This window comes from Primulina tabacum, chromosome 9 (assembly GCF_025594145.1).
Source record: "Primulina tabacum isolate GXHZ01 chromosome 9, ASM2559414v2, whole genome shotgun sequence".
NCBI lineage: Eukaryota > Viridiplantae > Streptophyta > Magnoliopsida > Lamiales > Gesneriaceae > Primulina > Primulina tabacum.
The window spans coordinates 39,645,492-39,671,398 of record NC_134558.1 but is presented as its reverse complement, the minus strand read 5'-3'; the positions used below and the strand labels follow the sequence as shown (position 1 = coordinate 39,671,398).

General features: G+C 34.8%; 3 protein-coding genes across 4 annotated transcripts; 1 reads left to right on the top strand and 2 right to left on the bottom strand.

Annotated features, from left to right (window-relative positions):
• The first annotated feature begins 27 nt into the window (after positions 1–27).
• On the top strand, positions 28–11,413 carry LOC142556113 (regulator of nonsense transcripts UPF2). Its single transcript, XM_075667378.1, has 17 exons — positions 28–208; positions 925–1,012; positions 2,435–2,637; positions 3,978–4,322; positions 4,995–5,099; positions 5,209–5,336; positions 5,508–5,684; positions 5,763–5,844; positions 6,584–6,874; positions 6,977–7,174; positions 7,248–7,349; positions 7,683–7,934; positions 8,021–8,239; positions 8,388–8,558; positions 9,199–9,384; positions 9,818–10,288; positions 10,463–11,413. Exons 1-17 carry the CDS (start codon positions 137–139, stop codon positions 10,952–10,954), a joined length of 3,582 nt encoding a protein of 1,193 aa, XP_075523493.1. The 5' UTR covers positions 28–136; the 3' UTR covers positions 10,955–11,413.
• Positions 11,414–11,673: 260 nt separating this feature from the next.
• Positions 11,674–17,151, bottom strand: LOC142556112 (protein PAM71-homolog, chloroplastic-like). 2 transcript variants are annotated; one of them, XM_075667377.1, is made up of 11 exons: positions 16,910–17,151; positions 16,836–16,858; positions 16,244–16,403; positions 15,533–15,713; positions 14,770–14,817; positions 13,908–14,004; positions 13,083–13,246; positions 12,937–13,002; positions 12,345–12,395; positions 12,152–12,256; positions 11,674–12,081 (listed from the first exon to the last, which is right to left on the bottom strand). In XM_075667377.1, exons 1-11 carry the CDS (start codon positions 16,984–16,986, stop codon positions 12,016–12,018), a joined length of 1,038 nt encoding a protein of 345 aa, XP_075523492.1. In that variant the 5' UTR covers positions 16,987–17,151; the 3' UTR covers positions 11,674–12,015. The 2 variants fall into 2 exon arrangements, with proteins under 2 accessions (XP_075523492.1, XP_075523491.1); XM_075667376.1 differs by having other exon boundaries at positions 16,836–17,150.
• A 3,629-nt stretch (positions 17,152–20,780) lies between these two features.
• On the bottom strand, positions 20,781–24,229 carry LOC142556111 (glutamine synthetase cytosolic isozyme 1). Its single transcript, XM_075667374.1, has 12 exons — positions 24,046–24,229; positions 23,462–23,501; positions 23,179–23,282; positions 23,022–23,070; positions 22,439–22,545; positions 22,250–22,337; positions 22,013–22,141; positions 21,810–21,884; positions 21,681–21,734; positions 21,532–21,569; positions 21,295–21,454; positions 20,781–21,205 (listed from the first exon to the last, which is right to left on the bottom strand). Exons 1-12 carry the CDS (start codon positions 24,117–24,119, stop codon positions 21,053–21,055), a joined length of 1,071 nt encoding a protein of 356 aa, XP_075523489.1. The 5' UTR covers positions 24,120–24,229; the 3' UTR covers positions 20,781–21,052.
• Positions 24,230–25,907: the final 1,678 nt, after the last annotated feature.

Sequence of the window (25,907 nt, the reverse complement as noted above, 5' to 3'; positions counted from 1 at the left end):
TTTACATAATTATAAATGCGCCCCCATCTTTCTATAACTTTTCTAAACCTCCAGTCTCTCTTGCCCTTCCATTCGATCGTCCTCCGGTGTATTTGCGTTGCCCTAGGCCTCGATTTGGTTTCCTTTTGTCGCAAAAATGGAGCACGCTGAAGAAATTGGCGTCGAACATCATGAGAAACATGATGACGATGGAAGACACGATGATGAGGTCAAATTCTTCTTCTTTTTTGTTTTTTGGTTTCCCTATGAAAACGCACTTCGGAATGAGCTTTTGCTTTTACCCCTGGGGATTTCGAGTATACTTAAAAGTAGATAAATGTGGCCTATTTTTCGAGTGTTGCCCTCGCTTTAAGTTGGAGGCCAATGAACGATTTACTAGCCGTCCATCTTACATTTCCGAATTTACCCAGTCGACGCAATTTTTTTTGTTGATCCTTGCGCTATACGTTACATTACAACGTGCTATTTTCTTGAATATAACTGAGGGGAGTCTGTAGTGTTGGCTTTTACATTTACATATTTTCTGATTTTGATTTGTTTTTCTATATATTTATATTTGTTGGGAACATTTGAAGAGAAGAAAAACACAATGAGTAGGTCTGGTTCCTCTTTTTTTCCTATAATAATATACTTTGAATGATCATTCCCTTTTTCTGTATGAACTTGAGTTGCACAGTGTGGATGATTCGAGATGCCCTTCTTTTATTGGATGCCAATGAACCTATTATTGGCATTGATTCTGAATTTATATATTCGAACCATTTGAAACAACTATTCTTATGGATTCAAGTGCAACAAAAGTGAGATTTTATTGTGTTTAATGAATGAACATTTGGAAGTTTCAAATTTTGGTTTGTTGTTGCTTAATTTTGGGTGGCTTATACGCTATGAAAATAATTGTTCTATACATAAAACATGATTCAGGAAGCGAATGCTCGTCTTGAGGAATTAAAGAAGTCAATTGAAGCAAAAATGGCTCTGCGACAGAGTAATTTGAAACCTGAAAGACCTGGTTAGTATTTTCTTTTGGGACAGACTAGTTTACTTCGTTGAATTTTATAGCTTCAAGAGTGTAGAGTTTACTTATGAGTTATGATATCTTCTTCGATGGCCCTTTAGGCATTTCATATGCTAAGTCGTTCTATTTGCTAAATAGAGTATATTCTTCTAAGGCTGCCTCGTTGAAACCTTTTGTGGCATACAACACTATTAATTATATAAAATGATCAGAAATTTTTCCACAAACTAACGGAAAACATTAATGCTATCAAACTCATGTTTTGAACTCTGCCTTTGGAGTACATGTTCCCTGGTGATGGAATCAAAGCTCTTAGGATCAGATATCTAGACCATAAACTGCACTGATGCTGGAGCCAATGTTAGCATCCTCGGCTTTCTTAAAAGTGTTGAGATGGAATAGATAGCCGTGCACATGGTTAAACAAATTGAAATATGACATGATTTTGACTGTGTAAGTGGTGTTTGGCAAGTTGTATCTGTTGACTCTCCCTTTCTCTCTCCCTCTTCCTTAAACATACTGTTGGAAATAATTTAGTCTTTATAAGCATATGATATTAAGGTGATTCAAGATCATTCCTGTTTTGCTTATGCAATGCATGTGATACAGGACTGAATTCTTGTATAACTCTGATGAGCTGATGGAGATGACTGTCATGATTAATAGTGTGGTTACGTGAAATTGTAAAAACAAGTTATTATAGTGAAAATTTATTATCTTTCTCAAATGAACAGGTAAGCAATTGGTCAACTGCAGCAATTAGTTTTATCAATTTACTATAATCTTGTCAGTGTCTAAAATTAATTGTTTACTCTTTCTGAGATATTTGATTATTGTTCACATGTTGATTTCGATTCGGCGAGTGTAGAATTGGGAATAGTTTTCTCGAGGGTGGATTGGCCTTTTCATTTCTTCTTAACTTATGGTTATGATTTGGTTTTTCTAAGATTTTATTCATTTGAAAAGAATAGATTGTTTGTTATTTAAGTATTCTTGCTTTCACGGAAATTTTATACTCAGGGTGACTAGATTTCAGTATCTAATCACTGAAAGCAAGAAGAGGACGGTTTTCTTGACTTCTCTACACAATGAAACATTGAGATTGAAGAAAGTTATGAAATTTCTCTTTTATCACAGAAATAAATGTTTATACGCGTTAAGTGTTGTTAAGAATTGGTTCTATCGTATCATTTTGTCTTGGCGATCTGTATTTCTATGATCATGGTTCAACGAAAGCTTTTATTTACTTTTATCCTTACTGTAAGTGGGTTTCCACTAGGATACATCTTCATGCTCAAATATATCATAGAACTTGGTCAATACTTATAGAACATTGTAATGCTGATATCTGTTGATTATTTTAAGATGTGACGTCTCTTGATAGAAGCATTAATTTGGCTATATTTTCTCGTACAGACTCAGGTTTTCTCAGGACATTGGATTCTAGTATCAAACGCAACACAGCTGTTATTAAAAAATTAAAGCAGATCAATGAAGAGCAGCGAGAAGGTTTAATAGATGAGTTACGTGGTGTTAATTTGAGCAAATTTGTCAGCGAAGCAGTAACTGCTATTTGTGATGCAAAGCTTAAAGCTGCAGACATACAGCCTGCTGTACAGGTAGCTGGTGATTTTGGTCCATTTATTTTACTTCAGTGTTTGTATTTTCTTCTTTTAAATCGAACAATTACAGAAAGCTTGTATCCATATGGACAGTGTGGGTGTCAAATACCTCAATAGCGCATAGTTATTTTATCTTAGTTGATGGTTCTAGTTTCTCTTTCACTGTTCAAAATGATTTTATGACTGATCCTCTCCACTACAAGGTCTTCATGTTAGGTGCACGGATGAGAATTGTCCAATTCTTAGTTTTGCGAGAAAAAAAGCTTCTTGTACAATCTTATAGAATGGGAAACTTATTTAAATTATTCACTAGTCAATCATCTCTGGCTGATGTGAATTAGATATCATTGTTCTAATCAAATGTCTGTCTGATTCAATGTCTTCTCCCTTTCATTGTTTTCTTTAGTGTGGGATATTTATTTGACCACTAGTCTCTGTTTGATCTTGTAAAGTCATTGATGGAGATGATATTCTATTTCAATAAGAGAGAATGTTAACCTAGATAACAGGTGTCTTATCCTTTTAATTTGGAAAAATATCATTCACTGCTTTTGAATGTTCATCTCTGTTCTCGCACAAGTAAGAGGCACAATGGGAAAGGCTTGGGCTCATGGAACCTTTTAGTTCTTGTATGGATTTTCTCAGGAAGCTTGTGGTTTGGTTGGTTTGCGTTCCTTGTACCATTTTCCAATTCCGAAAATGAAACCAGATATTATCCTCTTATTTTTATTTCATTCCTCAAAAATATATTTTACTCATTTCACCTCTGTATATAATGGTTGCTTTAAATTTTATATCATTCATTTTTAAAATTTTTATGATATTATATTATTTTCCAATGTGTTATATATTAGTTTAAAATTTTCTACCAACTAAAAAAATAAATAAATAAACACATTCTATTATAACATGAGGTTTATAGTAAATGATTTTAGGCATATTAGAATAGTTATTTGTACGAGATGAAAGAAGCTTTATGCTAGATGATATCCTGTCCCCTTTGGCATGTGAGTTTAACTCTGCTGAATGCTACACAAAAGAACTCAATTTAGCTACATAAATAAGATTTTAATTTGTATTCATAGCATGAAAAGTCTTTGTAATAGCAGGTTGCATTTGGATCGAAAATTGTGTCTGAAATACTTTGTGGCTTAGAAATTATATGAAATTCATCAGATTGATCCAAACAATACTGTAATCACTAGCCTATCTGCACTGTGGTAAAATTTTACGTCAATTACTAGCATTGGCACACTGTAATATGTTTTTAAACATTTGGGTTTGTACAATATCAATACAATGCAGTAGTTTTCTTGACAATATTTTTATGGCTCCAGATCTGTTCTTTACTTCATCAAAGGTACACAGATTTTGCACCTTCTTTAGTTCAAGGTCTCACTAAAGTTTTTGCGCCGGGAAAGTCTGTCGAGGATTTAGATACAGACAAAAATTCAAGGTCTATGAAGAAGCGGAGTACTCTAAAACTTCTATTGGAACTTTACTTTGTTGGAGTTATAGAAGATTGTAGCGTCTTCATAAATATCATTAAGGATCTCACTAGCACTGAGCATTTGAAGGATCGTGATGCAACCCAGACAAATTTGTCTCTTCTCGGTAGTTTTGCACGGCAGGGAAGATTTCTGCTTGGGCTTCCACTAACTGGATTTGATATTCTGGAAGAGGTACACCACTCATAAGATGTTTTCAGATTCATAAATTGAATCATTATTTGAAATGTATTCTGCTGTGCTGATGTCTCTGGTTAATTGTCCTTTTCAATTGATGCATGTGGCTCCACCAGGTTGAGTGTTCATAATCCGCCCAATTAATTGTGTGACTGAAATGTTCTGTTCTGTAACCTTTCTATTGCATACACTTAGCAACTATTTTAATGTGATTGTAATTCAGTTATAGAAGTTGTCCAGAATTCTTACCTCTTTTGGTAGATGGTGCTACGGAGGTCTGGGTTGATATTTTTTAACCCCTTTATTCCTGAGAATTACAGTGAATGTTGTGGTTTGTTTATCTTCAAACTTATAATTTCTTTGGCTTGCGAGCTTAAGAGATTAAAGTTCTCATTAGTGGACGTTCTTAGTATCACGCATTTAGATCTACTCGCTCTGAGTCGGGATTCAAAATGTTTATGTGTGAGTCATGTCACAAGATATTGGTTTTACATAAAGTTTCAAATCTCAAATATGATAGTGGATCAGGATGATTGACTATTGTTTCAAAATACGGGGGAAGTAATTGGATGAGTCTGTGTGCTTATTTTGGAATTTGGTGCATATAAGTTTGAAACTTTATAATTGATTTACTTAATTTTTTAGTGACGGGGACAATATTTTCTACAGTTTTTCAAGGAACTTAATGTTACAGCTGATCAGAAGAAATTCTTTAGGAAGACTTTTCAAACTTACTATGATGCTTCTGTGGAACTTCTCCTGTCCGAACATGCTGTAAGGAGTTTTACGCCTTTTGGTGGTGAACTTGGAATTAAATTTCATCTGATTGAATTATTTTGGTCGTGAAATGTAATGGATCATCCTTTCAATTCCTGAATGGCAGTTACTTCGCCAAATGGAGCATGAGAATGCGAAGATTTTGAATGCTAAAGGTGAACTGAACGAGGAACATGCTTCATCTTATGAAAGGCTCCGTAAATCATATGACCATCTAAGTCGTGGCATATCATCGTAAGTTACTTGTCCTAAACTTGTTCATTGAGGTAATCAATGATTCTCATTTTTGTGCATTTGATTTCGTACTTTATTTTTTTAAGCCATGTTTTTCAGTTGTTTCTGTAGTTTTCAGCCACCTTACCCATGGATCCCTGGATTAAATGTTTATTATATATTTTTATGTAGTTTAGCTGAAGCGCTTGATATACAACCTCCCGTGATGCCGGAGGATGGTCATACAACCAGAGTCACATCTGGGGAGGAAGTTCTATCGCCTGTTTCCAGTAAAGATTCCTCTGCTCTTGAAGCCCTTTGGGATGATGAAGATACTAAAGCGTTCTACGAATGCCTACCCGATCTTAGGTGGTTGTTTCTAAGTTGAATTCTCTTCTAATGAATTTATGAGGGCTAATATTACTGGTGGTTTTTTTTTCCTTCCAGAGCATTTGTTCCTGCTGTCTTGCTTGGAGAGTCAGAACCAAAGTTGAATGAGCAATCCCCAAAGGCTCAAGAACTACCAACCGTAAGAAAGTTACCTTGCTTTTGTAACCCCAACGAACATATTCTTGGTTGACTTTTCAAGTTAATTTTGTTAACTTCTGCTGCCGGATGCAAGAAGAATTTTATGAGGTTATTATAACTAACATTATACCTGGTGTTTTTATCAATAATTGCTGTTACTCAACTCCTTGATTAGCCCAAGACACCGCATACGTTTTTTCGCCTTTTTAATTGGGAATGTGTTTCTGTGTAGGGAGAGAGAATGGTGGGTGTCGTGGAGGAGGCAATAAAATTTTTAAGCCATAACTTCTAATGTAGTAGAAAATTTAAGTGTGGCTACAATCTTGAGAATTGGCAAAATAGTTATCTATATTGTTTGTGAAAGTTTGCGTTCCAATTGTGGAACAGCTCTTTGAACAATACGGACTGCTTGAAATTAGAAAATATAGGTGCAGCTCTGATCTCAAGGGTCAAAAAAAGTTATTTGTAGTATTTTGTGAAGATTTGCGTTCTAGTTGAAGATTAAGTATTTGCACAAGACAAACTTTTTGAAAGATACAATTGTATGTATGTCTTGGCTGTCAAAGGATAAATTCATTACATGTTGTGGTCACTGGAACATTATCTGTCAATATGGGTTGTAGCTATTATTATAAGACGCTTCTTGAGTTAAATATGGATGCAGCTATTTGTGTTCTCATCTCTTTGTGATCTTATGGTACTTGCAATTCCATCTAGTAACATAGATCAATTTTTTGTAGGATTTGGCTCCTGAATCAGAAAAGGATCAGATATCTACACTGGAAAATCCAGAGGCTTCTTCTGAATCTGAAGCTTTAGCAGATGATAAAGAGGGCAAGGAAAAGGATAAACAAGATAAGGACACAGAGAAGGGCAAAGAACCAGAAAAAGAGAAAGGAAAAGAAAAGGATTCTGAAAGACGAGGAGAAAACGAAAAGGACAAAGTTAAAGGTCTTGATGGAACAAATCTTGAAGCTTTGCTACATAGGCTTCCAAGCTGTGTGAGCCGTGATCTGATTGATCAGTTGACTGTAATCTTCATCTCACTCTCTCATGCCTCATGGAGGATTTTCTTACTTTAAAGCACATTTATGTCAAAATGATATCTCGTTGGTCTTTCACTATCGTTTCAGGTTGAGTTTTGCTATTTAAATTCAAAATCCAGTAGGAAAAAGCTTGTGAGGGCTTTGTTTAATGTCCCAAGGACGTCTTTGGAGCTCTTGCCGTACTATTCGCGCATGGTTGCTACACTTTCTACTTGCATGAAGGATGTCTCTTCCATCCTTTTACAGTTGTTGGAGGAAGAATTTAACTTTTTGACAAATAAGAAGGTCAATATAATCAATATAGCAACCTGATGCATTGGTTTTGAACATTATTCTTATACCTTTGATTGCAATGCAGGATCAAATGAATATCGAAACAAAGATCAGGAACATTAGATTTATTGGAGAACTTTGCAAGTTCAAAATTGCCCCAGCTGGAATGGTTTTTAGTTGTCTAAAGGTAATGGTGAGACAAGCATTATGAATATGGTGTCAAAATTTTTGGGACTTTCTTAAGATTCTCGCAATCTGTAACTCATACCAAACTGAAAGGAATTCATGCCACCACATACACTAAATTGGTTTATTCGTTCCCAAATCCCTTGTACCTATGTATTGGTGTGGCTCTGGTCTTTTGTTTGTTTATTGTTAATATATCTTTGTTCTTGTACTGGAATTTATTAAACTCAATGAAATTCCTCTTCATGCTTGGCCAGTTATCTTTGTTTTCAAATAAAACTGAGGCTGGAAACTGTTCTCTTCTGTACTAGCTGACTGTTTCTGCTGACCTCAGGCTTGTTTGGATGATTTCACTCACCACAATATCGATGTTGCTTGCAATCTGCTTGAGACATGTGGTCGCTTTCTCTATCGGTCACCAGAGACCACAATGCGGATGTCAAACATGTTAGAGATACTGATGCGCTTGAAAAATGTCAAAAACTTGGATCCCCGTCAGAGTACTTTGGTGGAAAATGCTTATTATTTGTGCAAACCACCTGAAAGATCTGCACGAATCTCGAAAGTCCGTCCTCCTTTGCATCAGGTATATTTAATCTATAAATATCTTAGGATTTTCCACATTATATGACCGGACGTTGGGTTTTACCTCGTATGTGCTGTATTTTGCAGTATATCAGGAAGCTTCTTTTCTCAGATCTTGACAGGTTTTCAATTGAGAACGTTCTAAGACAGTTACGTAAGCTGCCTTGGAGTGAATGTGAAGAATATCTTTTGAAGTGTTTTTTGAAGGTTCACAAGGGAAAATATAGCCAGATTCATTTGATTGCATCACTTACTGCTGGTCTGAGTCGATATCATGAAGATTTTGCTGTTTCTGTCGTTGACGAGGTTTGTTCTTTGGTGCCGCTTTTTGTTTTGGAAAGTTTGCATGAATGCAATGGCATCTCTTGTATTTTATGTGGAATGATAACTTTGTTGTAGATATTTCAGTTGGTAGGAATTATAATAAGCTATGCTGTTTCTATTTTGCATTCAGGTTTTGGAGGAAATCAGGCTAGGGTTGGAGTTGAATGACTATGGAATGCAGCAAAAACGTGTTGCATTTATGCGGTTCTTGGGCGAACTGTACAACTATGAACTTGTAGATTCATCTGTTATTTTTGATACTCTCTATCTTACTCTTGATTTTGGGCATGGAACTATGGAGGTATGGATGCGGAGTTTTGGAATTGTCAGTCTTCCATATCTTTTTTACGCTTGGTGCATCTATATTTCCTTTGGTTAAAGGTTTAATTCTTCTTTAATTCCTGTCACAGACATTTCAAAATTTCTGTCCATTTTCTCATCAGAAGTCTATTTTGCTATAAGCATTTGTTTGTTATTTGGTCTCTGACCCAATTCACAAATCATTACACAGGTGGTTAAGTTTCTTACAGCATAAAATTAGGAAGGTTTAATAAAAATGCAATTGATAGTGTCTTGGATTTGATTCAGCTAAAATCTAGATCAACATGTCACAACTTTTTTCTTCACATGTACACTTACAGTATTTACTCGTCTATTACGTAAGTGGAACATTTCAGAGTGTTGAAGAGTGAAATCTGTGGGCATGAAGTCCTTTACTGCCATATCTCTCCTTTTAATGTGGAAATATTTATAATCTGATGTTCTTCCCTATATCTAATATTGCTTGTGAGTATGTTCAAAATCAAATATTGAACATGATTTATGTTTTATTGCATTTCAGTAATCCAGTTTTTCATGGTTAACTACCATTGCCCCTCTACAGATGTATTAGATTGGATTTTAACTTTATCTGATGAGAGGCTTTATTGTTATGATACCAGCAAGATATACTTGATCCTCCAGAGGACTGCTTTCGTATAAGAATAATTATCACGCTTCTCCAGACATGTGGGCATTATTTTGATAGAGGTTCATCGAAAAGAAAGCTTGATCGGTTCTTGATTCATTTTCAACGATACATACTGAGCAAAGGTTCCATTCCCCTGGATATTGAGTTTGACCTGCAGGTCTGTATACTGACATTATTACTTTTCTGGCTATATCTTCATTTTGACAATGTGATTTATTATGTCAACCAGAATAGTTGCATTTCTCAGATTGCCATGCGTGACTTGTATGATAGAAACACAAACTATGGAAATGCAAAAGGTCTGGGAATACCTTTTTTTAATCATAGACCTGAGAGCACGTCTAATACTTCCACCCTCCCTCTATTGGCCCCTGGGTTACATATTTATGTGATTTGCTATTGGCCACTGTTGTATGGATCGTTTCCGATGCATACTATAATAGTTAATGTGAAACTGGTTCTAGTTTAATCTTTCTTTTTAGAGAATTTTTCTGATGTTACTGAAGCACACAAGTTAGAAACGTTAGTCCTCTTTACTTTTCTTTCATTCCTTATTTATCATCCCACTTTATAAATTGAGAATTTTTCAGGATATGTTTGTTGATTTGCGCCCAAAGATGACTCGACACTCATCTTTGGAGGAGGTTAATAACGCTCTAATTGAACTTGAAGAGCATGAACATAGAGTTTCATCAGAGAAGGCTCGGAATGAGAAGCACTCAGACTCACAAAAACCTCATAGCAGGACGAGTTCTAGTTCTTTATCCACGAATGGTCAAAATCTTGTTAATGGCACCGAGGAAAATGATGATTTGTATCAAGAAATTGTTGGGGAGACGGATAGCGATTCTGGGAGCGACACTGTTGAGCACGTTGATCGTGATGATGAAGAATCGGATGGAGAAAATCAAGATGACGGTTGTGAAAGCGAGGATGATTACGAGGAAGTAGGTGATCCTGCTTCAGATGAAGACGATGAGGTACATGTCAGGCAGAAGGTGGCAGTGGTAGACCCTCAGGAGGTGGCTGATTTTGATCAAGAATTGCGGGCTTTAATGCAGGTACTGTTTCAAACTAGTGTTTTTTAACTCTCAGTTATGCATTCCCAGTAGTGTTAGTAACAATGCAAACGAGATGAAACTTTAAAAGTTCTACCCACTTGTTCACTAGTGTATAGGCAAAAATGAACAATAGGCGCATCCCATCTCTAAAAGTTACGTATTGGATGTGAGCAGGAGAGCTTGGATTCGAGAAAGTTGGAAATGCGCTCTCGCCCAACGATAAACATGATGTTGCCAATGAATGTGTTTGAGGGTTCCACTAGGGAACACCACGGGAGAGGAATCGAAGGAGAAAGTGGCGAGACGACTGATGAAGGAACTGGAGAAGCTAAGGAGGTGCGGGTGAAAGTTCTCGTGAAGCGTGGGAACAAGCAACAGACAAAACAAATGTATATTCCCCATGATTGCTCCTTGGTTCAGGGTACCAAACAGAAAGAGGCAGCTGAGCTTGAAGAAAAACAAGACATTAAACGGCTCGTTTTAGAATACAATGATAGAGAAGAAGAGGAACTCCATGGAGGGACACAACCATCAAGTTGGACTCAAAGTGGAGGCAGAGTTGTGAACCGAGGCAATACGTTGGATGGACAGAATAGGACTTCTGGGCCAAGGCATCGACATTTGTATCATTCAGGTGCTGGCATTTACTATGGCAGAAGAAGGTAATTACTGTAATTTCATCACGTTCAAACATCGCAGAAGGAGCCTGATGCTTTTGCTCAAGTCCTTTTGCCAGTGGTATGGATTAAAATCTGGCACCCATGGATCAAAATCTTTTGTTGGCTTCCCAACCAGTGGGGAGATAACAACAATCTTTTGCTGGCTCGTTAGCTGGTGGGAAGATTCAAAATCAAAGCTTGAAAAGGTTGCTTCTGGATGTGTTAATATGGTTAGAGTAATTTACAGGTACTTGCCCTTTTTGATGTTTGTAGTCAGATATTAGCTATGCCTGGCCTGGGTTTGTATGAATCGGTATAGTTTGTCCGTATACGATTCTAATATCATGTATTAATCCCTTGTTCGGAGGCTACACGGACACAAGGTGCATATCAATAATATTATCTGCCTCTCGCTTAGTGTGTGTGTAATCGACCTCTAGCTGCTGAAATAAGTTCCTTGCGTTCTCCAACCAATTTCACGTTATAAATGTCTTTTCTTCGAAGCAATTTTATGTCACATCAAGTATAACAATGTAAAAAATGTTCAGAAAATCCAATTAGTTTTTAAGATGTTAAGCTTGTTTGGTACAAAAACATCCTTGGTCTCTTGAATCTTGATCTTGTGATGTTGCCACCCATATGTATAAGCATGTGCAACGTGCACATTACGTGTACAGTTCAAAAAGAGAGCGAGAAAGAAAAAAAGGAAAGCAATTGCATAAATAGAAAATTCATCAAAAATTAAAGGGTATAATCATTCAATCAATCGAACTTCAGGGAACATTGTAAAATGGTACACCACAAGAAGTCAATGTTGCGAATTTACATGCAGGTAAATTTTCAGGTTAAAAAAACTCCATTAAATTCAAGAATCTCAACTCTATAACCGTAAACGTCCCTGTTTGCACGTTAGTCCTGCAACAAACGAGCCTTGCTACGGAAGCTAGTGTTTCTGCTACACAGAATTAAATCAAAACTATCCGGATCTCAACGCTGACGGTGTAGTTTATACCAAGAAATTGTCCCCTTTACCGATCTCTTCTACTCTAGGTATGCAACGGCTCAGATTCAAAAGACTCCAAGTAAAGTGGCAAAGGCAAAAACTAAAAACAAAGCCCCACCAATGAATCCAACCTGATCCAGTCACATTGGTTAATAGCATATAAAAAATATCACCAATTTTTTAAGACATAATTTTTTTTACCAATTTTTCAGAAATGTAGCGGGACAGGAACGCCCCTCCAACTATCGCAACTAAAGTTGCCAGCAAGTGTCCTGCAATGGCTCCACTTGCCACGCCCCATGGAGACTACATTTGAGAAAATATTATTGGTATAATGCGTTTTGGGGAGCGCAACATAGTAAAACTTCAAGCTGATAGTTTAAGAAGCTTATACCTGAGCTGCACCTAGGGCTATTGTAGCTAACATTGAACGGTCTCCCCATTCCTAGAAGCAAGACGCAATGCAATCAGTCAAAATTTCCATTTACTTTTGTCAATAGGAGAAAATATATTTAAAGGTGACAGATTAAGAATTTTAAAGCAGCGTATTAGATTAATATTGCAGTAGAAGCAACTAAACATGAATTCAAAGTGGGAACATATAAGAAGGTTTTAGCACATTTTAGAGGCGCCTGTGAGGAACTTAGATAAGACACAAATAGCATATACGAAGAAGTTTGCAACTAAGGCGTGCAAAGACTTGAAATTAACCTTTCTTTCTCTGTTTTTCTTTTCAAATTTAGCTTTGTTTTGATAAAATTGAAATTTCAGTCTCGCAAATTCCTTCAGCGAACGGAGGTAGAGTTGTTTTGGCACCAAAAAATGCATAACCAGAGTCGGAAAATAATGAATTAAAAATGAACCATCTCAAACATTTGAATGGTTTACATTGATTTCAACTTTTAAGAAAGTTGATATCCTTTGGGAAAAATAACTATATATTCACTGTCACGGTAAATATTTGATTGGTAAAAAGAAGTGCTTACAGCAAAGAATATAAGGCTAAAAGACTTCCACAGAACCTCAAGCGGATTTGAAAGACGATTCGACGCCTGCATACATGTCGAAGGTAGAAGATGTTCACCGAAACTCAAATAGAAGCCAAAAAATTGTTCCAATTCAGGAGAATCACCTTTTCCTTAACAAGTTCTTCAGCTTCGGCAAATTCATCAGATTCTTTGTTGCCTTGATCATCAGTTTTGGCTACTGTGGATGGAAGGTCCCATGCATGTTTAATTGATTTAAGACCAAAGAACATCAGTAGGGCTACTGCAGCATATTCTCCAATTGGCAAGGCTGTTCATTTAATAACTAATTATCAGTAGCCATTTCTGCAAGAAGTATAGGATGGCAGACAAAAAGCTATTTTCATGTCGGTGAGTGATCTAGCTCAGTTTTAAGTTATAATTGATGCAAATTTAGTTAAATATCTAGCAATTGTCACATTTCAATTTTCATTTGTAGGAGCAAGAAATTTACACCAGCAAATGGAACGATTGAGTTGCAAAGATGAGAAAACAAATGGAAAAGACACCGGACAGGTTTGGCCGAGAACATGCTGTAGTTCAGATTGCAAATGAGAGGAATGAACTAAAAATTGGTGTTTGACGCCGAACTGCACCACGGACATTAAGAAAATTAAATATCCCCAAGAATTTCTTAAAACTAATATTATCTATGATAACTAGAGTCCTTTTTATTGAGCTTACACCATCAACAAATTTGTGCATTCACAAGTTTTTAAATATTTTCCATCGATAAGAAAATTCAGGCTTTCCACGTTTCACTTGCTCGGTTGCTCCTTCATGAATCCCTCAATCACGCTATATTTATGCTGGCAACACTTTACACCCTGATACCTTTATTTTTGCCGGAGGTTAGGCACAATCCTCCTCCACGTATATCCTTCGATATGTGTATTGGGGGAGGGAGTGTATGTGTAAGAGCTACTGCTTACTTGTTTGAAATTGAGCGGGCACCGAGTGAAATATCCGACCAATTATGACAGATAGGATAGTCATAAGTGATAGAGCACCCATTGATCCCAAAAGGACCTGTCCACAGTTAATGGAAGTAAGAACAATTCTCTGTCAAATTCTATCAGCAAAACTAATGATTAAAAGAAAATAATGTACATGCATGAAGTTCTGTGGATTTAGAATGCTACAACTCCATGAGCCAATTCACATAAAGATTAACCCTGTTTAAGTGCACCATATGGGTGAGGCGAACTTATTTATCAAAACTACAGTTTTCAAGATCACAGAACCACAAATAACTCATTAAATTATACTCAGCAGCACAGAAATTCAGGAGAGAAGATGACATTAAAAATATAGGACACTTGATTTTTTTTTCCATTTCTTTTTTGCTTTCAACAGCTTTTGCATTGAGCAGTACGATCATGCATTCAAGAAATTATTTCCTGCATTGACTGGTTACTTCTATATGTTTGGAGACACTAATACATCAGCTTATTCACAAATATGTGTGATCCCTTTCTAGTCTTTGGCCTCATCAAAGCAAATGATTGAACTGAGTTGTCTCCTCTTTATTGTGAGATGAAGCTAAGTTCAAGATTTCTGAGTCAAGTTCCGAAACTTATTTTCACACCATAAATTTTCAAGGTACATGCTACCAGCAGAAAACACTTCCATTACATGCAAGCCAAAAACAAATCATAATTCAGATTCAAGACTAGCACATGCATATGGGAATTGAGTAAAAGTGCATAATTCATACTTGCAGATGCATAATGAAGATTGAGACAAACAAAAAAGGGTAAGCACAGGGCAAGAGAGAGCAAGAGGAATTCACACCAGAATTTTCTCATACTGCATGGCCAAGAGTGCAGCAATAAAAAAAGTCTGCAAAATCAAATGTTAAATTTTGAGTGGAGCGATATCTGTCAGTATGCAGAAACGTAAAGTAGTTGAATACTTGAATTAACATAACAAAAGAAGATATAAGGAATAATTGTATACTTTAACCTAAAACACTTGACTAATCACCAAATTTATCAGAAACCTTAAATTCAAGGTGGAGTCAGAATTTTAACGAGGGGGATAAATTTACTAAATCTTAGAGACCAAAACTTTTGATTTTAGAAAAATTCCATTAAAATTTGAAGAATTTTCATCTCGGGTGAAGGACACTGCGTCTCCCCTCACCTCTGCTTATGCCTTTTAGAAATACATAATATTTCAAATGACTCAGAAGCACAAGTTTGTAATAATGAAACAATCGAAGCTGACACAGTATAGAGACGATATCACAGACAACGCATGAATTTCCCTATAGAAATATATTATACATTTTGTGTGTGCGCTCTATATCCATGAACATTAGGTACTATTTTTTCTACGCCATAATTCACCACAGGTATGAAGAGATTGCATTTTGTATTTTATTGAAGCTAATGTACCTGATAGTTTGCCTAAACGAAAAAGAAAATTAAAAGCAGCTGAATATGGGCTAATTTTGCTTCTAGTTAATGAATTTTCTACTTATTTCTGTTCTATGCTAGCGTACGGTCAGTAATATGTACATATGAAACTTACTTCAAATTTCGCTGTGTTTTACCTTGTCTCCTATCTCAGAAACAAATATCAAAGAAAATGCAGCAGTGAATCCTGATTTTGCAATTGCTGGCAATATTGATGAAGGCCCTCTCCCAAAGGCAATCAGTAAAAATACCAAACCGCATGCAAAAAGAACAAGAGCAATTGAGATAGGATAAGGGATTCGATCAGGAGATGCCTCGCTGCCATTCATGAGAAGTTAATTATATTAGACAAGACAAGGACAGAATTACAGTTGGATCATCCTTAACAAATACATGTGCACGTGCCGATTTGTAAGAAGAAAAAAATTGACATAAGAATCAGGGTTTTACAGACACTAAGATATGTATATTTATTTTTTATACATGAATCTCACTTAAAAATAATTACTCTCTGGATTGTTAACTTTCATTTTTGATTCAGCTTATGAAGTAGTTAAAGTGGCTAATGTCATAAGAATATCAGATTTTGCATCAATGAGTGATTATTATTATTAATACAAAATGAGCTTGTATATGAGAATGAGTAAAAACAAGGAAAAAGCCAGATACTTCACTCCCCAGCAATCCATAACACATCTAGTATAATTGGCGAAGAGACTATTTTTCAGAAGAATGGGTCTTTCAAGATTTTATTCGACCGTGCCATCAATTTCAAAAGACTTTTTCCTACAAATAATCTCAGCCCCAACTGAAAATTATTAAAGAAAGAACACCCAAAGATCACAAACATTTTAGATGAAGGATTAATGTGAGCTCCGCCACTGGAGAAACTTTCTTTGCGGTTTTCTTGATTTTCTTCATAGCCTCCAGATCCAGTTCCAACATTTAATGAATTAGCCTTGATTGTTCTGCTCCTCACACATAACTGTGGTGCCTCCCTATAACATACTGTGAAAAAGTTGTCATCACCACCAGATTGAAATGTGACACTCTCATTGACAAAAAGGCTTCTTGACCAAAAGTTTAAATCATTCAGAAAGTATTAGTGATACTAATGTCTGAAGAAAGTGTATGATAAACATGAACACACCAAGTCACGAACTTGAAATATAACTATTGGATCAACTTGTTTAGAGAATCGTCCACAAAAAATAAAAATCCTATAAGCACATTCCATCTGCAATGTACCTCAACACCACCATCCCTACTGCAATTTTAAATTTTAGCAGCCCAATTTCAATAAATATGAGGAGAAGCACACAAGAATTCATAAAGATCGGTCCACTCATTACCTAAGCAGAATAAATAAAGAACAAATAAAAGATTCGATCTTTAAGCTGAAAAAGAACAGTCAGACTGAAAATAGTTGAAAGAACTCACATGAAGATGAAGATTGAGCAAATTTTTTGGTGTTCAATGAAGGAGGGAAAGGTGGTGAATTAATGTAAGCAAATATAGGACGGAGCTCGTTCTTGCTCACAATTCTTGATGCTACAAAAACCCGGGGTACCTGAAACGCCAAAAGTTGCATTTTTTTCCCTGGGACAGTATTTTTTATGTCAAATAATCTTGAACGCCATCAATTCTTGTACTGATATCTTTTCTGAATTGTTACAAATGGAAGAAGAGCAGAGGATTTGGAATTGTGGAGAAGATATAGAGTGGCCTTGTGTGCGTGTGGTGTCTTGTATTTCAGATATATTTATTTATGAGTAATTCATGTATTGTAATTTTAAAATATTAATAAATAAATACTTGGCTATCCACAGTAGGAAAAATATTTCCATGGAATATTTGTAGACTCCATAATCCACATCATCAATCAAATATTTCTCTACTCAAATATCTCATATTTCACTATCAAATATCACATCAACCAAATATTTATGAGTCTCACTGTTACTTTAATTAATATTTTATTTTAATTTAAATAAAATCATTTAACAACTTTAATTACTTTCATCTATTATTTAATATTATATTTTTATTGAATAAAATAAATATTAATAAAATTAAAAAATTTATAACGTATTATACAAAACTAATTTACCATAAAACAATATTTATAACGTTCTTAATTGATAAGATAAAATAAAATTGTGCAGAAAAAACAATTGACCAAATAATCGATCAAACGTTCTTAATTGACCTAACGTTCTTAATTGACCAAATAATCGACCAATGTTTTAAATGATCGACCAACAATTGGTCGATCAATTGCAACAAATGGTCGACCAATGTTTTTGGTCGACCAATGTTTTCGTGGACCCAAACTTGGTCGATCTCGGATTCTATTTAATTGTCCACTATAGGTTTTAATGCGCGAGTGCAATGCACGCACACGCACGTGTCTCAAGTCAGCGTGAAACTCACGCTGGCTTGAAGAAATAAAAAAAAATTGCAATACCCGGTTACAAATTTGTAACCTGGTATTGCTCTGACACACAAATCAATGGTGTGCAGTGGTGAATATTTAGATGGAAAGAATATTTGGATGACGTGGCATGTATTATATCCACCATTGTGGATGTCCTTAGAGCGACGATTCAGTCTTTCCTTTCCTTCTCTATATTTTTTTAGCATGATTCAACCATTTCTTTCTCGGCGTGATTCAACCAAATTTAAGAACGGGAAGATATCATTTTCAGTTCATAAATTATATCATTTTCATTTCATAAATTATATCGTTTGGTTTTCCAGAAATATTTTTGCCTAGTTCCCGAGGAACGTTGATTTTAGGTTGTATTTGGCGGAGTCCATAACACTAAATTATTTAATAATAAAATTTATTAATGTGTTGTTACAATTAATGAAAAACTAAATTATTATCCGTAGTATCTTTCTTTTATTTAGATATATTATTATTGAATTCCATAAAATTGTAATTTGTTAAATATTTTTTAATGTTATATTCAAATATTTTAATAATCGCGTTATTATTTATCCACATTATCATTATGGTCTCAAATATGTATCTAATTATCCACATTTATTCTTATATATAGTCATGTGTTGGTGTGGATACGAATAAACCATTCACGAGATCTATAATTTGAAGATGACAATGCTCAAAAGTAATGTTAGAAAATTTTAAAAACAGTCAAGAGATATCTTTTTGTCCTTAAGACGAATTTCCACAACATTTGGTGCTCACGTAATATAACGATTATCTCCCAGGATACAACGATTTCCAACTTTTGATAATAGCGCTACAAATCACAAGTTTCGTAACCATGAAATGATACAAACTCTCTCTTGTCTAGAAGAAAGAAGACATAATTTGAAAGCAAATAATTTTTGCAGAATTCTCTTCTAGAAATTAGATTTAAATTATCTAAGCATCTCTTTTTGATTTTATTATTCTGAAGGGACAAGTTTTTCAATTGGTCATACAGGTGTTTCTTGGTCCATAAAACAGTAAGAGACCATCATAAGATACCATTAGGATAAATGGGTATCTAAAAAGCTCGAAACTGAACATCCATGTATTTTTTTGAACCAGTGTGTCGAGATGGCCGCCCCAGTGCATGCTTTTCTGCTTAGAAAATTTTAGGAAGACTTTTAGGGCGCTAGAGCGGCGCTCCCCTTGCTTCTTACAATTTTCTAGGAAGCTCTTGGGGCGTTGGGGAGCCTTTTTTTGGGCGCCCCAGCGTTTTGGAGCTCGATATTTCTTTCGGTCCTATCATTTCGGGTTTTACTTCATTTCCTTACTTAATTTTCACTAATTAAACTAACTAAATTCCAACAATCTTACACATAAATGAAATTAATATATGAATGCAAATGTTATTGAAAAGAGAGTTTACACAAAAAATTACTGCAGTGGTAGCTTTAGGCTTTGAACCTTCCTTAGCAGAATACAATCAGATTTAATAGGCCACAAAATGAACATGATATATTAAATTTTTTGGCGGTTTGTGTGAAACAAAACAACAATATTTACATGATAATTTTCCTATTATTTCATTTTGGTATTCTTGTTATATCCGTTTTGGCCATGAAACACATCTTTGCTTCATAATTGTTTCAGTGAGGCGGTTGTCTTTTCTCACACATACACAGATAATCTAATTTTTAAAGTACCCTCCGAACTATGCCTTTTACATGCAATGAACTATTAAAAATACAACTTATCATCACTACATTAGTAGAAAACAACATTTTTCGTTTTACGAATGAGAATAGAGTAATTTCCAAGTACTAGCACAAGTTCTGATAATTTAATTGTCTCATTGGACCAAGATCTTGGGATTTTCAATCAACAAGATTGGTTGCCACTATGAAAACTTTATTTTGTGGATTTTTAAGCTCATTACTCTTGACAAGCTTTATACTTGATATATATTAAAACCTATTTATAACGGATCCATTATGTTATCTTATGATTTCAGTTACCTTATGATTTCAATCAATAAAAAATATTACATGACTAGATATCGAGTTTAGCATGTTATTCTATATTCGACGTACATGTCTAGACTTACTATTGTTCATTTAATTTCATGTCATATTTTAACATGGTATTTCTACCATAAATAAGTCACCCTCGCACTTTGAACTATTTATTGGACTTGATGACATTGTGATAAGTGAAAATGAATTACATCATTTTTCCTGAATTGTTTTTATTTAAAAATGTAGTTTATTCACTATAAGACTTCTTCCTCAATCTTTGGGTAAATACAATTTTATAAATTCTAAGCGTCATAACTTAAAAATTCAAATGCAAGATTTTATATATTATTAAGTTTGGATTTAAGTGTATTTACTTGTAGAATTTATAACTTTATCAAACTAAGTTATATAAACTTATAAATCTGAATTCAAGATTTTATATCTTGTTAAATTTGGATTAATCGTGATTGTTTAAATAATTCAAACATTGAACATTATTATCAAATTTGGCAACATTGTATTATCCAAGTCCATCACTTCACTTATCATTGGATTATTGTCTGAAATTCCAATTTTTTCCAAATTTTAAGCGTTATAACTTAGAAATATAATTAAATATTTTAAATCTCTTTCAAATTTAGATTTAAGTGTGTTTGCTTACAAGATTTAAATTTAAAATCTCGAATTGAGTTATAAAATTTAATCCAAGATTTAATATATTTTCAATTCAAAGTTTTATAAGTACACAACTTACACAATTCAACTAAAAAGAAACAACTTAGACCACAACAACTTGTCACCATATTATCTCTTATAAAAAAGTGTGTGTTTTAAAATCGGTTGGTCCCGAGGATTCAAATATTCAAAATTTGTTACTGTCAATGACTTATAACTCAACTAGCATCGGGATTCCAAGTTTGAGATAAAATATCGACTTCAATAACCAATTATAATATTCCCCTAACCCAATTAAAAATATATATTTGTTTCCAAGAAGTTAAAATTTGTAGACTCTCCAAATATTTTCGAAGTGGACAACTGATTTTCATATTCTTGAAGGTAAAGAATTATTTATAAAGCAGCACACATCAAATTTAGAAAGTTTGGCTTGAGAAGTTGCACCAAATTCCAATCAGGAAAACCATCAACAAAACAAGACATCGTTAATTCATAGGTGAAGTCATCTTCGCTGCTGATCTTTTTCATGCCTTCCATAGAATAGTCGTCTCAGCAATCATGGAAGTGACAACGTAAGGATCCATGTTTGAAGCAGGCCTCCGGTCCTCAAAATAGCCTTTCCCAGCCTTCTCCGTGTCCCTGCCGACCCTAATCGAGGCTCCACGGTTCGCCACACCCTGTAAAACAACCGAATCCACGGAATCATCAGTAACTGAATCTCAATCTAACCGAAGTGGGATTCTACAGATTGGAAGTAGTGATTTACCCATAAGAAGGTGTTTATGTCAGCTGTTTCATGCTTTCCAGTGAGACGGCGTTCATTGCCTTCACCATAAGCAGCAATGTGTTCTTTGTGCCTCAAGCCAAGCTTGTCAATTGCTTTCTTGATGACTTCATAACCTCCATCCTCTCTCATGGACTTGGTACTGAAGTTTTTCAAAGTTTTAGTGTTAGATTTCAACGGAAATTTAATAAGATAAACCTAAAAGCTGTTGTATTGGACCTGTAATTTGTGTGAGCTCCGGCTCCATTCCAGTCACCCTGATAAAATGGCAACGAAAAGGTAAAAATTGTTTAAACTTTTGCACGGCCTTGTGCAAATTATACCGCAAAAGCAACCAAAAACTTGACACTGGAAAGAAAACGACGTACCGGGATGGGCTTTGGATCGAAAGAAACCACGACTCCAGCTATCTCTGTGATCCTCTGTCATGAAACAAAGAAAATGTCGAGAATGGCGTAAAGAGTTAATGGTTTTAAATTGGGTTCGAGCTTAAGTACCTCAAGAATGTAACGGGACACCCATAACTGGTCACCTGAAGATATTCCCACGGCCGGCCCAACTTGATATTCCCACTGAGCAACATTAGGACAAGCAGTAACTAATCATGTCATAAAGTATTAAGACACAAAAACGTCCAGTTTGATGTACAAATTCTAATGCAAAGTATGATCATGATTGATAAGAAACCATGATAATATACCTGACCAGGCATTACTTCACCATTGATGCCGCTGATGTTGATTCCAGCATATAGACATGCTTTGTAGTGAGCGTCAACAATATCACGGCCAAACGCCTTATCAGCACCAATTCCACAATAGTATGGTCCCTACACGTAAGCATGAACAAGTTAGTCATACACAAATCCATTCCAAGTAACTAGATATTTATATTTAGAAGTTGAAATTCCCTCCCAATTAATACATCGTTCCATTACCTGAGGTCCTGGGAATCCTCCAACAGGCCATCCATACGGCCACTTCACATCTTTTTGTAACAAAGTGTACTCTTGCTCTATCCCATACCTGTATTTTGACCATAAAACGAAATATCTTGTTATATGTAACCAGATTTTGACAAAATAAATTTAATGATACATCGTAATGCAGAGTGGATCAGATCATACCAAGGTTCCTCAGCCACGACCTCAGGATTGCTAAATACTTTGGCAGCATTGTATCTCTTGTTTGTAGGAATAGGGTCGCCGGTGGGGGTGTATGCATCACACATGACCTGTGGAAACCAAAAACCATAAAAATACCCTTTCTAAAAACCATAAGATAAAATAATGAGGTGCCATTTGGGGTAATTCTACAGCGTATTGGGACAAAAAAATGAACAATCTAGAGGTGACGGCAGTAGAGCTCGAATTACTTGAATAGCCAACTGAGTCTATCTCCTCATAACAAGCTACTCAATCTATAGCTTATTTATGTGTATATTTAATTTATTTGAAAAATTCTTATAAATAATATAGAAGACATGAATGACGATTTACTAGTTTTTATTCTTCCAAAAACCTTCGATTTTTCAAGTAAAAAAACTTGCATGCTAATCGAATTTTGTTACAGGCATCTGGCAACTTGACCAAGTTCTACTCGATCTCGAAGAGCTCTAACTTCCATAGTTAATCTTGATGAGCTGGACCATAAAACTCCACAAAGCTTACAAGGGTGAATCACTCACATCCATAGAGAGAAAGCACTTACAAGGATATGATTTCCTCTCCTGAATGGATCAGGGAAAATTGCCTGGGGGCTGTAAAGAAATAAACAAAAGTTTGTAATCTATAAATGGGGAAGTAACAATACAGAAAAATAATAATCATATGCAATAAAAAAAGGTAAAAAAAAAAAGAAGGCATACTATAAAATAACTTCACTGTCTTCTCCCGGGGCTTGACCTGTGCTAGAACCGTCATAGTTCCACTTAGGAAGCTTGGATGGATCAGACACCGGACCAGAGAGAGTCTGTCAAATAGCACACATATAAATAAACAGGCATCTTGAGGAAGGTGCCAGATTAAAATTTTCAAATTTCACGGTTTTCTGAAAGAAAAAGATTTAAAACTTTGGCCATTAAAAGTCGTTAAATCACCACTAGCCTAGAATCCAAGTTGCATGTGCTATTTTAAGGGAAAACGAGTTACCCTGGCCTTACTCCGAAGATCCATGCCAGATCCACCAATCCTGGATCATACTAAATCATTAGTGTCAGGAAAAGGTCGAATTCTATGGTAATGCCCATGATCAAAATTATCTATCAGTTTGTAGAGATCAGACAAAGGAAACAAAAAAAATCTTATGGAGCAATAAATTAATTAAAAACTAAAATAAGAATATCATTTACCAGCTTACAATTTGGCATCATAACACGCAAGAAATGCTATTATTGATTATAAGAACACAACCATTGACAGAAAAACAGATATACTAAACCAAGATGCCTTCTTCCTTCCCAAAAACATAAATCTCCAACCATCCAAAAAGATCCAACCAAACTCTTATTATGACACCTACATACTGAATCTCCACTGAACATATTAGAAGCATTAGATCAACGAGCCCTCCAAAGACACATACAAAATCAATTTAAAGAACAACCAAGAAAACCCCAGAAACTTAAGATGGTGAAAATCACAACCAAGGATCAAGAATAGGGAAAAAAAGTGGCAAAATTACGAAAAAAGGGTCCATGATTAAATATAAAAAGAACAAAAATGAAGGAACTGACCATATATACTCAGCAATGACTTTTTTAGTGACCTCGGAGAGGTTCAAGTTGATGAGATCATTTAGCAGAGACATAGTTTCCTCTTCACAAATGTATTTCGCAACCCTTCACATAAGGTCTTTTACACCACTGGCTTGTGTTATTTATGATAGAGGTGATCTTTATATGGGAAAAGTATGTGTTTACTTTTGTTTCCTTCTTTATTACTCCAATATTCTCGGATCTAGTCAAACCTCAAGTACTGGCAATTTTACGTAAAATTGTATTTATTTCCTTTACTTTTTCTTCTTTACTTGATATATAAAAAATCATATAAAAAGAGAAGTGTGAGCGTTTATGGAAAATAAAATTCTTATTCTGTTTGATTCTTTTATTGTAGTAGAAGGTGATATCAAAATTATATTCGATAAAATTAATGTTAAAATGTCCAAAAAAAAAGTGAAACAGCTACTCCTTAATCGTAGCTTCAGATAGAAAATAAAATTATATATGTGTATGTGATATTGATGCATATTTAGGAAAAGTCTTCATTAATTTTTAACTTTTTAATTAACTAATTTATTTATTTATTATAGGAAAATAATAAAAATTATTCTTGTTATGAGTCATGAGTGGTTGGAAATCATGGAGAGGAATCCGGAATTAGATTCTGCAAAATCCGAGGCAACTGAAGATTCCAAACAAGCTAAGTATTGTTTGTTTGGAATCATGATTCAGCGTTGGATTCCTTCACACTTTGATTTTTCAAACAAACGAACAAAAAATTAAGTATTGTCCTATTATTCTTCTAGAACAAACATATTTTTATTTATTTTAAATTATCTCCCTCGATCATTATAATTTTTTATTGTAATTTTGTCGGGTTTGACTTTACTATATTTTTATTTTACATAAATATACAGTTTACAATACTCACATTTTTTAATTTTACTAGAATATTAAAGAGATGTTAATTAAAATTAATAAATTTAATTTGATTTAGGAGAGACGATTTTCATTGGTCGTCGCCCACCAATCAAACCGTACTTGCTTTTTATTACTTCTTGTGGATTTTGCATCAATGGATCTTGAGGTTTCATATCTTATCTAATCTAGGTTAATTAATAATGTGGATTATCCCATGTAACGAACCTTTCTTTGGCCCCTCTTTGAATATCAATCCATTAGAGTAAAAAAATAATTATTTTTTTAATTCGGATCGGATAATAAATATGTCTATGTGAAACGATCTCATATAAATTTGAGTAGGTCTCTTGTGAGACGGTCTCGCGAATATTTATCTGTGAGACGGATCAACGCTATCGATATTCACAATAAAAAAGTAATATTCTTAGCATAAAAAGTAATAATTTTTCGTTGATGACCAAAATAAAATATCTGTCTCATAAAATACAACCCGTGAGACCGTCTCACACAAGTTTTTGCCTATAAATTTTTAGGTATATACTAAGATTGCATGTAAATATACGCAATACTTGGTTAAGATAATATTTTGTATCGGTTTCAAAAATGAAGAATTTGTTAGCAATTTGTTATTAAACTCTAGAAAACACAAAAGTCAAAAATATTAATTATTTTATTAAATAATCTATTATGAATTCTTCTGAACAATGAAGGACCAAATTGAAGTGGCCCCAATAAAATCAAGTCTCCGATTTGGTGTGCTGGAAAACTAGAGGAAACGGATAGGATCTGCAGTCGATAGAGTGAATACTCACCACTCCTCCTTTTTTCGTGTGAAAAAGTTTGTTTAGTAGCTTAGCTAATGTTTCCAATTAATAAAACTTCTTAACTTGTGAGTAGTTTACTCATTCAATTGTACTTCTCACTGGGTTTTTCAGTGCTCTGAAAATCCTGGTAAG